Source organism: Tachyglossus aculeatus, chromosome 4 (assembly GCF_015852505.1).
Source record: "Tachyglossus aculeatus isolate mTacAcu1 chromosome 4, mTacAcu1.pri, whole genome shotgun sequence".
Lineage (NCBI taxonomy): Eukaryota > Metazoa > Chordata > Mammalia > Monotremata > Tachyglossidae > Tachyglossus > Tachyglossus aculeatus.
In genome coordinates this window covers 87,512,667-87,530,419 of record NC_052069.1, presented here as the reverse complement: position 1 = coordinate 87,530,419, position 17,753 = coordinate 87,512,667, and the positions used below count along the sequence as shown (strand labels likewise).

General features: G+C 43.6%; 1 protein-coding gene across 1 annotated transcript in view; it reads left to right on the top strand.

Moving 5' to 3' along the window:
* The window catches only part of PTDSS1 (phosphatidylserine synthase 1), a 76,687-nt gene that overhangs the window by 43,679 nt on the left and 15,255 nt on the right, over nt 1-17,753 (top strand). The window contains exons 6-9 of the mRNA XM_038745411.1: nt 975-1,126; nt 3,302-3,443; nt 7,558-7,670; nt 10,932-10,997. Of these exons, the coding sequence (XP_038601339.1) occupies nt 975-1,126; nt 3,302-3,443; nt 7,558-7,670; nt 10,932-10,997 (473 nt within the window). The remainder of the gene's footprint in view (nt 1-974; nt 1,127-3,301; nt 3,444-7,557; nt 7,671-10,931; nt 10,998-17,753) is intronic.

Below are 17,753 nucleotides of genomic sequence, written 5' to 3'. Positions count from 1 at the left end.
ATCAAGAGAAACATTAATAAGAGGGCACTTATTTGGCACATTTTGCTTGCCTATAATGTCCGGTACAGAAGCAACATGGCCAAGTGGAAAGAACACAGGCCTGGGAATCAGAGGACCTGGGTTCTAATTCCAGTTCTGTCACTTGCCTGCTAGGCAGTCTTGGGCAAGTCACTTGACTTCAGTGCTTCAGTTTCCTCACTTGTAAAATGGGATTTGTTACCTGTTCTCCCTCCTTCAGGGACATAAGCAAGGACTGTGTCTGACCTGGTTATCTTATATCTACCCCAGCGCTTAGTATAGTATAATGATGATGATGATGATGACATGTTTTTTTCAGTCTGACTTGAAGTTGCCAAGTTAGGATCGTAGCAGAATCCAATTTGATTTTCATCTTGCAGGTGTAAAGCTCTTAAGTTTCATTAGCATTGAATGATTTTTTTATATAAATCTTCTTGTTAGATGGACATTCAAATAAGTGCTTGTAAAGCTGGCAATACTGCAGTTTAAACACTTTCAATTCGATATTTAATATTTAGGTTCATCACTATTTTACTTACATGGCTATAGAGCTGATTCTGTACAATATAGCTTCAATTCCTGAGGAACTGATTGGAATAAGTACAAATTTCACTTCTGAAAATGTTTTCTCTCATTTTCCTCCTTATCCCTCAACCCATATAATACTATTGCTCTGCAGGGTGCTAACTGGTATTTTCTTAAATTGGGAATAAAATTAGGAGGGCAGATATACAATAAAAGAGGGAGTTATGGTTGGGGTTATTGTATACCTGCACATTTGTGCAGGAGAAGGATGGAAGGGAGAGCACAGATAACAGTAAAGAGCCTGTTGAGCCCGGAAGAAAAGTAAATTGATATGTTTAATGTTTCAGATCATTTTTTTTTTCTGAAGTGTAATCTGTAGTAAATCATTTTTCAGGGCTGTATAGGTCTCATCTTTTTCCTTTATTCTGTAGCTTTTCTTCATGCACCTTCTACCAAATTTTGCGGAATGCTGGTGGGATCAAGTCATTCTGGACATCCTCTTGTGTAATGGAGGTGGTATCTGGCTAGGCATGGTAGTCTGCCGATTTTTAGAAATGAGGACTTATCACTGGGCAAGCTTCAAGTAAGTCTTCTTGCAATTAAGTAGTGATCTTTCTTCGTTTATGTTTAAGCATTCATTGGAGAGTCCATCCCTCATGTCAGTATGCCTTGTTGATTCAGGCTGTTCTCTACCCTGGGAATGGAGGGGGGCAAGGATCCATTGATTATTGAAATCCACAAATAACCCCAAAACTTCATTGAAACCATTCATTTCAGCCTCGTCTCCCAACTACCCTTTATAATATGACTAAGTAGAATCAATCAATCAATGGTATTTATTCCTTCAGTCGTATTCCTTGAGTGCTTACTGTGTGCGGAGCACTGTGCTAAGCACTTGAGAGAGTACAATACAACATTAGGCACATTCCCTGACCACGAGGAGCATACGGTCTAGAGGGCTCACTAGGTGCCAAGCACTGTACTAAGCGCTTGGGAGAGTACAGTATATCATAGCTGGTAGACACGGTCCCTGTCCACTACAAGCTTACAGTCTAGGTGGGGAGACAGACATTAATATAAATAAGTAAACATTGGATATGCACTTCAATATAAGAAAAACTGCTTTGAGTTTCACCTCTTCTTCATACCCCTACTACATATCCTGAGGTAAAAGGGGTAGGAAGTGATTAAACAGCCAAAATGTGGGTAGAGAAAGGCAGTGGAGTAGGAGGGAGGGTCAAGACATTTTGAATAATCCATAAATTCGAGAAGAATAATCAGGAGTTGACTGCGTCATCTCTGTACACATTACAACCTGTGTTTCGTTTGAGACTTTGGTTTCATTCTGCGGCACCAAACTAGAATTTGCAGAAGAAGGGCCAGGGACCAAATCACTTATAATATTAGTAGTAGTAGCCATAGTTGTAGCAGTAGTGGTATTTATTAAGTGCTTATTATGTTCAGGGCACTGAACTAAGTCTTAGAAAATCATCTTGTGCTCTCCTATCTTATCTCACTGATTTCCTGCTACAGCCTAACTCGCTCACTTCACTCCTCTGCACCAGCCTACTCACTGTACATCTTCATTTCGTCTACCTCACTGGCAACCCCTCGCCCACGTCCTGCCTCTGGCCTGAAATTCCCTCCCTCCCTCCCTCTTCATGTCTCTACAGACCATCCCTCTCCCTTTCCTCAGAGTCTTACTAAAAATCACCTCTCCAGGAGGCCTTCCTTGACTAAGCCCTCATTTCCCCTTTTCATTCATTCATATTCATTGAGCGCTTACTGTGAGCAAAACATTGTACCAAGTGCTTGGGAGAGTACAGTATAACAAAAAACAGGCACATTCCCTGCCCATAATGAGCTTACGGTCTTGTGTAACCTCTTGTGTAACCCTTGCACTTGGATTTGTATCCTTTCTCAGCACTTATGTACATCGCCTTAATTTATTTTAAAGCCTGCCTCCCCCTCTGGACTGTAAGTTCCTTGTGGGCAGGGAACACATCCACCAACTCTGTTGTACTATCCCAAGTGCTTAGTACAGGGCTCTGTACACAGTAAATGCTCTATAAAGAAAATTAATTGATTGACAGAATATAGCTTTGTTGGAGGGGGCAGGTAAGGAGATAGAAAAATCAATATCAGAAGGCCTGATTTTTATCTCTTTTAAAAGTTGAGGTTCCTGAAGCTGTTGATCCCTTGTCTTGTGCTCTGATGCTCAAATCCAGCTTCTGCATTGGGTTGCATTTGGTCCCACGACAAGGAAAGGAACAGAAATTCATTCAACCATATTGACAGCTTACTGTGTGCAGAGCACTGTACTAAGCGCTTGGGAAGTACAAGTTGGCGACATGTAGAGAGGGGCCCTACCCAACAAAGGGCTTACAGTCTAGAAATGGAGGAATGGGTGCCTTGTGTCTGGGGAACTGGAAAAAGACTAACATATAATGCCATTTTCTTCTTGGCATTCATGTCTACGGCTGGGGCAGCTCAAGGACTTACCTTTCTTTCGTGGATGAGTGTTGAATAGAACTGTTTTTTGGATCATCTGTACTGCAGTCTGCTGATCACATCTTCATTGAAACAACATTGAGCCTGCTTCTTTACATCTTCTCCATTATAAATGAGCAGTCCATTGTTTAAGCAAGCAAAAGGAAAGGGATTCCCGGACCTCAGTTCTTTTGTTACAGAATAGCTGAATATCTATTTTCCCTCTTTATCTCTTCTGAGCCTTCATTGTAGCCATTTTTTGTTCTAGGGACATTCACACCACTACAGGGAAAATCAAAAGAGCCGTGCTACAGTTCACTCCTGCTAGCTGGACCTACGTTCGCTGGTTTGACCCCAAGTCGTCATTTCAGAGAGTGGCTGGCATATACCTTTTCATGATCATCTGGCAGGTAAATTTATAAAAAAAAACCTCCGTTTGGGAAATCAGAAGCTGGTATAATTTAAAAATATTTTCCAGCTGCAGTGTTGTCTCCTTTAAGCCAGCAAACTGCAACAGTTAAACACAAGGATAACACAAGCAACATCTTGCTTTATGGGATGACTTTATATCTGAATGAAAACAGTGTGGGAGACCACACTTCAGGTTACGTTTTAGTATGTGACATTCTAAGAACTTTCCAAGAACGTAATGGGTACATTTTTCTAAGATCATTGTGGTATTTGATAATGTTCCAGCTGTAGACACCGTAGTCTGATTTTTAGAGAACCAAGAACTGTAAATAGGGGCATTCCTGTGCTGCTTGCAAGGAAATTTATTGTTGATTTTGAAGTTATCCAAAACACCCTTGTTTACTCCATTCTGGAGGGAAGAAGTTCTAGGAGGAGCATTGCAGTACTGAGCAAATTTGGGCAATTGTATGTCATTAAAAATGTGTTGTCATTTTCTGAGAGCCTTTGTGAGGATATTACCTGCCACAATAACCTTACCCCTACAGCTAAATCACCTAACCTTTCCCTTCTCACTAAGCCTGTACTTCCCAAGTGCTTAGTACAGTGCTCTGCACACAGTAAGCGCTCAATAAATACGATTGATTGAATGAATGAATGAATGAATGAATGAAAGAAAGCCCCAGGCAGAAGGAGACGAATGCTACAAATATTTATTTTTACAGAGAGAATATCAGGAGTTAACCTTACGCTCCCTAGACTAGTTCTACCAGCTGTTCGTTTCGGGTTCAGAAAGTAAGTTGATTTAGCAGCTATATCGGGTCCCCAGAATTGTCCCCAATCCGGTTAGTTGGTTTTATTTTGTTTGAAATTTGTGGGTTTGAGTTTGTTTTTTTTTTAAGTAAAGCCTGAAAGTCTAAATAAGTCACAAATATTTATAGAAATGTCCCCCGTTTCTTGGAAATTATGTATCCCAAATCCCAATACTGAACATCAGTTGAGAGGAGAAGGAGAGGATATGAAAGGAGAAGTGAAGTATAGCAAAACCTTATACCAACCGTGGCCAAGCTCATCCCGTAGGATGTAGTACACCAGGGTGTCACGACACCGGGCTTGAGAAATACTGCTCAAACAATCAGCCATGAGAATGATAGTTTACAAAACCATATGCTACTGTTAATGCAGCCTGAAAATGTTGATACAATCTTGCCCAAGGGTTTTATTACTGCAGAATTTTTACCGATCCTTCTCCTTTCCCCACTCCCCTCATCAACTGATCAATGGTATTTATTGAGCACTTACTATGTGCACAGCACTATACTAAGCATTAGGGAGAGTGTAATACAACAGAATTGGTAGACATGTTCCATGCTCACAACGAACTTACTGTCTGGAGGAGGAGACAGACATTAATGTAAATAAGTAATTTATAGATTTGTACATAAGTTCCATGGGGGTAAGGGTGAAATAAATGTAGAGAAGCAGCGTGGCTCAGTGGAAAGAGCCCGGGCTTTGGAGTCAGAGGTCATGGGTTCAGATCTCGGCTCTGCCAGTTGTCAGCTGTGTGACTTTGTGCAAGTCACTTCACTTCTCTGGGCCTCAGTTACCTCATCTGGAAAATGGGGATAAGACTGTGAGCCCCCCGTGGGACAACCTGATCACCTTGTAACCCCCCCAGCGCTTAGAACAGTGCTTTGCACATAGTAAGCGCTTAATAAATGCCATTATCATTATTATTATTATTATTATTAATGTTCACACAGTTAAACCCAAGGGCATAAGTGACGCAGATGGAAGATGGAATCAGGGAAAAGGACTTAATTGGGGAAGGCCTTATGGAGAAGTTGTAACCGTAGTAAGGCTTTGGAGGTGGGGAGAATGGTGGTCTGTCATATAAGGAAGGGAGGAAGTTCTGGGCCAAAGGGAGAACGCGGGGAAAGGGGTCAGCAGTGAGAAAGACGAGATCAAGAGACAGTGAGAAAGCTGGTGCCAGAGGGGCAAAGTGTGTAGGCTGGTCTATAGTAGGAGACATGAGAGGTAAGATAGGAAGGCCATGTTTTTCCCCTCCTCAGGAAACTCCAGTGGTTACCATCCACCCACCCATCCATCCACCCAGTGGCTACCAATCAATCTGCGCATCAGGCAGAAACTCCTCACCCTGGGCTTCAAGGCTGTCCATCCCCTGGCCCCCTCCTACCTCACCTCCCTTCTCTCCTTCTCCAGCCCAGCCCGCACCCTCCGCTCCTCCGCCGCTAACCTCCTCACCGTACCTCGTTCTCGCCTGTCCCGCCAGCGACCCCCGGCCCACGTCCTCCCCCTGGCCTGGAATGGCCTCCCTCTGCCCATCCGCCGAGCTCGCTCTCTTCCTCCCTTCAAGGCCCTGCTGAGAGCTCACCTCCTTCAGGAGGCCTGCCCAGACTGAGCCCCTTCCTTCCTCTCCCCCTCGTCCCCCTCTCCATCCCCCCCTCCATCCCCCCCATCTTACCTCCTTCTCTTCCCCACAACACCTGTATATATGTATATATGTTTGTACATATTTATTACTCTATTTATTAATTTTACTTGTACCTATCTATTCTATTTATTTTATTTTGTTAGCATGTTTGGTTTTGTTCTCTGTCTCCCCCTTTTAGTCTGTGAGCCCATTGTTGGGTAGGGACTGTCTCTATATGTTGCCAACTTGTACTTCCCAAGCGCTTAGTCCAGTGCTCTGCACACAGTAAGCGCTCAATAAATACGATTGATTGATTGATCCACCTCTGCGTCAAACAGAAACTCCTCACCATTGGCTTTAAGGCACTCACTCACCTTGCCCCCTCCTACCTCACCTCACTGCTCTCTTGCTATAACCCAGCCCACTCACTTGGCTTCTCTAACGCTAACCTTCTCACTGTACCTCAATCTCGTCTACCTTGCCGTCGATCCCTCGCCCACGTCCTGCCTCTGGCCTAGAACGCCTTCCCTCCTCAAGTCCAAAGGACAATTGCTCTTCCCCCTCCTTCAAAGTCTTACTGAAGGCACATCTCCTCCAAGAGACCTTCCCTGATTAAACCCTCCTTTTTTTTTTTGTCTCCCACTCCCTTTTGTGTCACCCCGACTTGCTCCCTTTATTCATGAGTATACGCTAACTTCCCAGCCCCACAGCACTGATGGGCATATCTATAATTTATTTATTTATGTTAATGTCTATCTCAACTGTAAGCTCATTCTGGGCAGGGAATGTGTCTTGTTTATTGTTATATTGTACTCTTCCAAGTACTTTACACAGTGCTCTGCACACAGTAAGTACTCAGTAAATACGATCGAATGAGTGAATACTCCCCCAAATGCTTAGTACAGTGTTCTGCACACAGTAAGTGCTCGATAAAATATGGTTGATTAATTGGTTGATTTCAAGTGTGGGCTAATTTTCTTACAGGCCCTGAGCTTGGATGATTGAACTAATGTGTATCTTCCAAAGGCCGGGAGATCCCTGACCAGAGGATTGGGCCGCGTTATCGGCATTTCTAACATCTCAAATTAGTCAGCAGCATTTAATGAATCCCCACAGTATGAAGGACATTTTATTAGGAACTGTCCCAGGCCTTACTCCTAGCTCATTAGAGTAGTAGTAATAGTTTCTATAAAGCGCTTACTGTGTGCCAAGCACTGTGCTAAGTAAGCTTTGGGAAAGAATACTCAGGGGGGAATTAAACATGGTTCCATTTGCTCTGGGGGCTCACAATCTGAAAGTCTCTGGTGACATGAAAAAGGTGAGTAAGATCATATTTGCAGAAATACTTAAAAGGCACAAAATTATTCCCATTCCTGAGTATTTCTTTTGGAATTATCTGAGGTGGAGGGGTGACACCTCTTCCATCCACTCCACCTCCTGAGTGACCTCTTAAATGTCATCTGCAGGTAACAGAAGAGGTGGCTTTTAATAACTGTGGTGGGGAATTATGAATAGGTTCGGTGGCACCTTTTTCCCCAAGGTCCCACCACCCTCTCCTCTCTCAGCTATTATTCCAAGGATGACAAAACTGTTTTGGAAACTTTCAGAGGATAATTTCCCAGGGACTAAACATAAGAACGTACCGGATAAAGCTTGTTGACCAACTGCTCTTTTCTTTTTAGCTGACGGAGTTGAACACTTTCTTCTTGAAGCACATCTTTGTATTCCAAGCAAGTCACCCTTTAAGTTGGTGTAGGATTCTCTTTATTGGTGGCATCACCGCACCCACTGTGAGGTAACTTTTGTATGTGGACTCACTGAGAATGCTAATTTATTTTATATGTACTTCAGCACAGGGAAGAAATGAGTATGTGGAGTGAGGGGAGGAGAAGGGAAACAGTGGGTCTTGAAAGAAAACGCATTTAAAATGGATCATGCGTCCAGAATTTCAAGGGTCCTTACTGTCCCTCAGACAGTACCATAGGATCATTAAAAAAAATTCAAGACCTCAAACTTTTGACATCAATACCTTTCAACTATGCACCTTTTTGGACAGGGTTAGCTCATCACTGGCACCTCAACTCATTGCATTTACCCCTTTTAACTTCTAATCCCATTGGGGATGTTTACTTTTTATTATTTATGCCCCAATTAAAAATATCCTGAGTTTAATATGAAAATACTGAGGCAAAGGAGAGGATAATTCTCCCAGTGTACCAGAAAGGAAACTAGAATTTACTAGCCATCACTTTCTGCCTCTGTGCCCTTCGACACAACGTTAAAGATCATGGCCTTCTTTGTCCTTATTAAGAACCAACTGAAACGTACATACCAGTGGTTCTCAGGGCTGTGCTGTGAAATTAGGATCCACAGCATTTTTTAGGCATCTCCTGAGAGCAGGGCCCAGTATTAGCAGCTTGGGGAACATAGAAAAGACTCAGTCTCCTCCCTCAAGCAATTTGCAGCCTAACGTAGGACATTTCCCTCAGAAGGTTTCTTTGATGTGTATGCTCTCCCTTTCTGTCTAATCAAACTCCGCCTGACTTTTAGTGGATTCCAACCTCTTCGATTTCCTAATTGAGTGGTTTGGCTGTGATTTGTTGTTGATGAGGTGTGCCAAGCTTGTCTCTGCAGGAAGAAGTCTGTGACCAGTGGGCACTATCAATCAACCAAACAAATTTGAGTGCCTACGTGTCTGCAGGGCACTGTACTAAGTGCTTTGGGAGAGTACCGTATAAGAGACACATTCCCTACCCACATTGAGCTTACAGTCTAGAGGCACGAGAATGTAAATGAAACACTTAAAAAGTAAATTCCTCCATTAATAACCATAGAAATGGTTCCTCTAAGTTGCTCTCATCTCTTTTAATGTATTTTCCAACTAGACAGAGAGGTCCAGGGCAAGGCTTGGTGCAGATGGATTCTTCCTCCATATTTCTTTCAGGCAAGAGTAGACACAGTGCAGTCTCTCCCTTGTAGCCTCTCGTCCCTCACATCATCATAAATATTAAGAACCCGGCTTTATCCAGTACTGTGCTGAGTTTAGTACCCAACAAAGTAAGCTAGACCTTGTTCCGTTCCCTCCAGGAGCTTACGCTCTAAGGTAGCCACATTCACTTTCCTCCCTTCCACTGTTTCAAAATAGCCACAGATCAGCAGTGGGCTGACCAGTAAGGTTTTTCCAAAATGAAACACACTGCAGAGGCACACAGTAGGTTGAGAGAGAACCGCACTATGTTCTTCTTAAAAGATTAAAATGGGCGAGTTTCTTAGGATCACATCAGTTTTTCATTAAAAAAAAAATTCAGTGAAGAGAAAACCTTCCTGGAAACAGTGATAGTAATGGTATTTATTAAGCTCTTACATCAGAGCACTTTGCTAAGCGCTGGGGTACATACACCAACGTCAGAGTTGACAGTCTCTGTCCCACACAGGGAAAAGAGGTATTCTGCTCTCATTTTATACATTAGGAAATGGAAACACAGATAAGTGAAATGATTAATGTCAGCCTCCCCCTCTAGATTGTAAGCTCGCTGTGGGCTTGTCTTCATTAAATCAGGGAACATGTCTACCAACTCTGCTATAGTGTTCTCTTCCAAGTGCTTAGTACAGTGTCCTGCACACAGTAAGCACTCAATAAATATGATTGATTGATTGATTAAATGCCTCTGTGGGGAACCTGGATGAGGGCATGGGGCAGTTGGAAGGTTCCGGAGCCCTTCTGACCTTATGGCATTACTTCAGGCCTGGCTTTAGTCCATAAGGACCCTATGTTATCATCTTCATTTATTGAGCACCAGTGTGCAGACCAGGATTTGTACTTCCCAAGCGCTTAGTACAGTGCTCTGCACACAGTAAGCGCTCAATAAATACGATTGATGATACTAAGTCCCTGCCCTCAAGTTGCTTATCATCTAGTGGAGGTGAGAAGTGTAAGAGAATAGATTCAGATGATAAAATTCACAATCAGGCTAGTCGATAAATAAACAAATCCATCTGAACACGGGTGCTAAAATGGCCCATAGAGGTTTTTCCCCATATGGCAATGGATGCGGAGTCTCGTTCCACTTTCGATACTAAATGGTTGGGGAACAGATCATAGTAAATGACGAAGTCCCTGCCCTCAAGTAGCTTATCATCTAGTGGAGGTGAGAAGTGTAAGAGAATAGATTCAGATGATAAAATTCACAATCAGGCTAGTCGATAAATAAACAAATCCATCTGAACACGGGTGCTAAAATGGCCCATAGAGGTTTTTCCCCATATGGCAATGGATGCGGAGTCTCGTTCCACTTTCCATAGCCGGACTCTGCAGTCTTGACTCACAATCTTAATCAGCATCTTTTTACTGTGGAAAGTCCAAGGCAGCATCGATGATGGGGAGTTGGGCTCAGAAATGATCTCAACAGCATCAAGTAAAGCCTCATGGGAAAACACACTGTTGGTGCTTGGGCTTAGCCAGAGAAATGAAAAAGAACATTTTAGGAAGCAGCATGGCCTAAGTGAAAAGAACACAGGCTTGGGAGTCAGAGGACCTAGGTTCTAATCCCGGCTCAGCCATTTATCAGCTGTGTGACCTTCGGCAAATCACTTCACTTCTCTGTGCCTCAGTTCCCTCATTTACAAAATGGGGATCCAGTACCTCTTCTCCCTTCTACTTAGACTGTGAGCCCCGTGTCAAACTTGATTATTTTGTATCTATCCCAGTGCTTAGTACAGTGTTTGACACGTAGTGCTTAACAAATACCACAGTTATTATTTTTTAATTTCTATTCTGTTGTTTTGGCACATCACACAAAGCATCCAAATGCCCAAAAGGTGATTTCTCACCTCAAGTCTACTCCTGCAGCACAACCTCAAGCTGGATTATGTGGAAAGAACAGATTTATGCTGAGCGTGAGCCTTCACTCTCTGCAGAACCACCCACACCGTGCACCTCTGAAGACCCAGAACAGGAGTTAACGTGTCTTTAGTCAGTTTGCATAGTGAAGCATTTTTCCAGCTAAACCTTTTTAGAAGTTTTCAGGAAATTTCAACGCTTGCATTTTTCTTTCAGGCAATATTACGCTTACCTCACCGATACACAATGCAAACGAGTAGGAACACAGTGTTGGGTATTTGGGTGAGTACCTCTCTTCATTAACTCTTTCAAATAGCTTGAGGAATTCAGTCTCACTTTGTGAGACAAGTCTTCCTCCCATTGAACAATTCATCTCGTTGTGGAAATCACTTTACAGTGTCTCTGGATTGAAATTTGGGCAGATGTTTCCCTTCCCAGTTAAACTTTGTCTATTAAGAGGGGTCTCTTCAAGAAAGCTGAGACATACCGTCTTTAATTATCATTTAAATGCAGTGGAGCCTCCTTAGAGACCCTTGCAAATATGTTATCCTTTGGAGGAGTTAAGCAATAGGAAAATGGAGGAGACAAGGGAGTCTGCCCCTTAGATCTGCTCACCTAAGGCAGTAAGACTTAACCCCTTGATAAAGTTCTCCGAGTTAGTTTTATTTTAATTCTTTTTGAAGAATGGAAACAGATGTCAGCTGCCTAGTCATATTAACCTGCTCTGTGGAAACACAAAGAGTATCTAAAGGGACTTCCATTAGCAGTAACTTGTGAACCCTTGATGGAGAACACTAATGGAATGAAATGCACTGAATTAGCTTCTGATCAATTGACGCTCAGGCTAAATTCATTCAATTGTATTTATTGAGCGCTTACTGTGTGCAGAGCACTGCACTAAGGGCTTGGGAAGTACAAGTCGGCAACATACAGAGATGGTCCCTACCCAACAACAGGCTCACAATCTAGAAGCGGGAGACAGATAACAAAAAGATAACATGTAGATGGGTGCCAAAATCGTCAGAACAAATAGAATTAAAGTTATATGCACATCATCAACAAAATAAATAGAATAGTAAATTTGTACAAGTAAAATAAATAGAGTAATAAATCTGTACAAATATATACAAGTGCTGTGGGGAGGGAAAGGAGGTAGGGCACATTTAACTTAATTAGTGTGCCGGCAGTTAATGAGAACTGTGGTTGTTTTTTCTTGGTGGGCCTTTCCTCATTTTCCACAGAAACAAAAATAATGTCTTTCCTGGGAAAAAATGTTCAGGAACTCTCGTTAAGCCAAACTACCAAGTGGGTCCCTCAGAACGTCAGAAAAGAGATATTGAGATAACCCAAGGGTTAATGAATGATTCAAAAATACACTACCAGTTTTCCCACCCACCGCTCCACACCGTCTCCTATCTAATTTCCATTATCCTTGACATATTTTCCCACTCTTCTCCCCACACATCTTTATCCACTTCTTTCCGACGTCACCCCAGTTTCTTTCTCCCTTCATTCTCACTTGGGCCGCCTTCCCGTTTTCTTACGTATTTTTTGTTATCCCGGCTCTTCCTCTTTTTAATCCTCCCCTTTTGAACTTTCTTTCCTTTGTTGTGCGATTTTCTTTCTCTGTGTTTTTCTCTTTCCCGCCCTCCCATTTCCCTCTGCCTTGGCCCGTCCTCCTTCTTCCTTCCTTTCCCTTTTGTCTTTATTCTGAGAACTTCTGCTTTCCCCTTCCTTCCTCTCGTTCCTGGGAGGGAATGCACTCTCCACCCTGAAATATACTGGAGAAGTTGGCACCGCCCTGAGGTCTTAGTGCATGGCCGTGGTGCCGAGGGCATGTGCAGAGCTCTTCCTTCACACGGGCACAACGTAACCCTCCTGCTCTTCTGCTGCCATTCGCCTCCAGCACCAACTCATGGATGGAGCCTTGCTCCACAGCAACAGTAGTCTCCGATGCCCTCTGCTCATAGGGCTTGGGACAGGACACCAAGAAGACTGTAGACTCTAATAATAATAATAATAATAATAATAATAATAATGGCATTTATTAAGCACTTACTATGTGCCAAGCACTGTTCTAAGCACTGGGGAGGTTACAAGGTGATCAGGTTGTCCCACAGGGGGCTCACAGTCTTCATCCCCATTTTCCAGATGAGGCCCAGAGAAGTGAAGTGACTTTCCCAAAGTCACACAGCTGAAAATTGGCAGAGCCGGGATTTGAACCCATGACCTCTGACTCCAAAGCCCGGGCTCTTGCCTTTGAGCCACGCTGCTTCTCTAGACTATATTCATTCATTCATTCATTCAATCGTATTCATTTATTGAGCGCTTACTGTGTGCAGAGCACTGTACTAAGCACTTGGGAAGTCCAAGTTGGCAACATATACAGCCGGTCCCTACCCAACAGTGGGCTCACAGTTGAGAAGGGGGGGACAGAGAACAAAACATATTAATGAAATAAAATAAATAGAATAAATATGTACAAATAAAATAAATAGAGTAATAAATACGTACAAACATATATACATAGATGCAGGTGCTGTGGGGAGGGGAAGGAGGTAAAGCGGGGGGGAGGGGGAAGGGGAGGAGGGAGAGAGGAAGGAGGGGGCTCAGTCTGGGAAGGCCTCCTGGAGGAGGTGAGCTCTCAGTAGGGCTTTGAAGGGAAGCTCGCTGTGGCCAGAGATTGGGTCTGTTTACTGTCCCAGGCGCTTAGTACGGTGCTCTGCACACAGTAGGTGCTTGATAAATATGATTGATTGAGTGAATGACAGCAGTTTTCCTTGGGCGCGCTCCTACAGAAACACTGACCTCTGCAGAAAGCAATAGAAAGCAGCTCAGCCTGATGAAGGGAGGGAGCTTCTCGAGGCCAATCAATCAATCAATCAATCAATCGTATTTATTGAGCGCTTACTGTGTGCAGAACACTGTACTAAGCGCTTGGGACGTACAAGTTGGCAACATATGGAGACGGTCCCTACCCAACAGTGGGCTCACGGTCTAAAAGACTGTGTGCCAGGGGTATCTGGACATCCAGCTGCTGGGGAGGATGAGACCGTGTACTTGAAACCTCCCTTTTCCACTTCTCTGCAGCTCTTGGTCAGTCAGTTGTATTTATTGAGCACTCACTATGTGCAGCGCACTGTACTAAGGGCTAGGGAGAGTACAGTACAACCGTATAACAGCAGCAGCGTGGCCTAGTGGCTAGAGCACAGGCCTGGAGTCAGAAGGCCATAGCTTCTAATCCTGGCTCCACCACTTGTCCGCTGGGTGACCTTGGGCAAGTCACTTCACTTCCCTGGGCCCCCATTCCCTCATTGGGAAAATGGGGATTCGGACTGGAAGCCCCATCTGGGACAGAAGCAGTGTCCAACTCGACTTCCCCCTCTCCATCCCCCCCATCTTACCTCCTTCCCTTCCCCACAGCACCTGTATATATGCATTTATGTTTGTACATATTTATAACTCTATTTTATTTGTACATATCTATTCCATTTATTTTATTTTGTTAGTACGTTTGGTTTTGTTCTCTGTCTCCCCCTTTTAGACTGTTGGGTAGGGACTGTCTCTATAGGTTGCCAATTTGTACTTCCCAAGCGCTTAGTCCAGTGCTCTGCACACAGTAAGCGCTCAATAAATACGATTGATGATGATTGATGACTATCTTGTATCTACCCCGGCACTTAGAACGGTGTGTGGCCCATAGTAAGTGTTTAAATACTACAATTATTGTTATTATTAATAGGCACATTCCCTAGCCACATGTCCAGGACCTCTGCACCTGGTACCGATGGGAATGGGGGAAGTTCCTGGGGCTGGAGAATGGGATCAGACTACTGGGGGTTAGAGGAAGAAGCAGCGTGGCCTAATGGATAGAGCACGGGCCTGGGAGTTAGAAGGACCTGGGTTCTACTCCTGGTTCCTCCACCTGTCTGCTGTGTGAACTTGGGTAAGTCGCTTCACTTCCCTGAGCCTCAGTTTCCGCATCTGTAAAATGGGGATTCAGACTGTGAGCCCCACGTGGGACATGAACTATGTCCAACCTGTTCAACTTTTATCCACCCCAGCTGTTAGTATAATAATAATGGCATTTGTTAAGCGCTTACTATGTGCCAGCCACTATTCTAAGCACTGGGGAGGATGCAGGCTAGTCAGGTTTTCCCACGTGGGGCTCACTCTTTTAATTCCCATTTTACAGATGAGGTAACTGAGGCCCAGAGAAGTGAAGTGACTTGCCCAAAGTCACCCAGCTGACAAGTGGCGGAGCCGGGATTAGAACCCATGACCTCTGACTCCCAAGCCCGGGCTCTTCTCACTGAGCCACGCTGCCTGGCATGTAGTTAGTGCTTAACAAATACCATTAAAAAAAAAAGTAAAGAGATGGAAGAAAAAGTTAGTAAGTGCTTAACAAATACTATTATTATTATTATGATTATTAAAGTTAACGTGTCAGGACTGTCTTCCACCCCTATTGTTGGGTAGGGACTGTCTCTATATGTTGCCAGCTTGTACTTCCCAAGCGCTTAGTCCAGTGCTCTGCACACAGTAAGCGCTCAATAAATGCGATTGAATGAATGAATGAATGAATGAACTCCCAAGAAGTCCCCGCTCTGTTTAGTGTTTTTCACCCCTTGGGCTGGGGACACTGCAGCCCCGGCTGCTGTTCATTCAACTTGGATGAACCAGGAGCATTTAAAAGGGGGAAGAGGACTTTGTTCCCATGTTCCTTCAGAAGCCGACCTGGGAATGGGCAAAGAAACCCCAACTCCGTAGAGCCAACCAGGAGTAAGGAGGTTAGGGATCTCATTCTCTTGACCGTAAGCTCACTGTGGGCAGGGAATGTGTCTACCAACTCTATTCGTTGGTAGAGAAGCAGCGTGGTGTAGTGGATAGAGCACAGGCCTCGGAGTCAGCAGGTCATGGGTTTTAATTCCAGCTCCGCCACTTGTCTGCTGTATGACCTTGAGCAAGTCACTTCTCTGGGCCTCAGTTACCTCATCTGTAAAATGGGGAATAAGACTGTGAGCCCCACATGGGACAACCTGATCACCTTGTGTCTATCCCAGCACTTAGAATGGTGCTTGGCACATAGTAAGCGCTTAACAAACACCAACATTATTATTATCAAGACCCTAGGAGATAAAGGAACACATAGATAAGCAGTGTGGTGTAGTGGATAGACGTCAGTTAGTTTCTCTGTGCCTCAGTTATCTCATCTGTAAATGGGGTTTTTACTGTGAACCTCATGTGGCACATAATAATAATAATAATGGCATTTATTAAGTGCCTACTATGTGCAAAGCACTGTTCTAAGCACTGGGGAGGTTACAAGGTAATCAGGTTGTCCCCCGGGGGGCTCACAGTCTTCATCCCCATTTTACAGATGAGGGAACTGAGGCCCAGAGAAGTTAAGTGGCTTGCCCAAGGTCACACAGCTGACGATTGGTGGAGCCGGGATTTGAACCCGTGACCTCTGACTCCAAAGCCTGGGCTCTTTCCACTGAGCCGAGCTGCTTCTGGACAACAGAAGTCCAACACATGGACTGTTGTCTAACCAGATTAGCTTGTATCTACCCCAGTGCTTATTACAGTGCCTGGCACATAGTAAGTGCTTAACAAATACCATAATTTGTATGTGTGTGTGTGTGTGTGTGTGTATGTTTATACATACATATATATATATATATATATATATATATATATATACACACATGCATGTTTCCTCACACAATCCCTAGGGTAAGCCGATTTTCCTCTGTTAAAACAACTTAGCCATTCATGAGACGGTTAGGAGCACTCCACAAGAGCACTCAAAAAATAAAATTAATTTGTATCCCAAGATTGCTATTCCACTGAGAGAGGGGAATTCCCCTGGTTGGGAATGTGGAAACTTAATTGTGTCATGGAATAGAAAAAAATTCCCAGCCACCTCCTGGAAAGCCTGTTGGCTTGAACCACAGTGAATCTTGGTAATTCCCTCCCTCCTCCCTCTCTTACTCCCACCACTCCTGAAATGTTTTCCTGTGGAACTTTCCTGTTTTTGTTGAAAAATTCCAGCAGAGTGAAAATTATTTAACGTTTTCCACAGAGTGGCACCCGTTAACATTTCAGCCAAGCAGTTCAGCCTGACTGTAGATAAAATCAATCAATCAGTCAATCGTATTTATTGAGCGCTTACTGTGTGCAGAGCACTGTACTAAGCGCTTGGGAAGTACAAGTTGGCAACATATAGAGACAGTCCCTACCCAACAGTGGGCTCACAGTCTACTTGGTCAAGTCACTTAATTTCTGTGCCTCAGTTACCTCATCTATACATAACACGGAGCGTGGTGCATGTAGTAAGCACTTAAATAAATGCCACAGTTATTTTCGTTAATATATTAAAGGCCACTTTGAGCCCTGATGCTCCCCAGCCAGTGCCTCAGTTATCAATCAATCAATCAATCGTATTTATTGAGCGCTAACTGTCTGCAGAGCACTGTACTAAGCGCTTGGGAAGTACAAGTTGGCAACATATAGAGACAGTCCCTATGCAACAGTGGGCTTTGTTCAAAGGGTTCAAATCCGAGTTCTGCCACTTCATTCATTCAAATCGTATTTATTGAGCACTTACTGTGTGCAGAGCACTGTACTAAGCGCTTGGGGAGTCCAAGTCAGCAACATAGGAGACGGTCCCTACCCAACAACGGGCTCACAGTCTAGAAGGGGGGAAGGCGGGGGTCTAGGGATTACTCAGAGTCAGGGAATCCCCTCAATCTCTTGGATGACTCCTGAAAACCAAGGGGTAAAGTGAGTAATAATAATAATAATAATAATAACAATACTAATAATAGTATTTGTTAAGCGCTTACTATCTGCGAAGCACTGTTCTAAGCATTGGAGGATACAAGGTGATTCATTCATTCAATCGTATTTATTCATCATCATCATCATCTACCCCTTCTCTTCCTTTCAACCTAGCAAACACAACACATTTTTTTACTCTATTTATTTATTTATTTAATTTATTTGTACATATCTATTCTATTTATTTTATTTTGT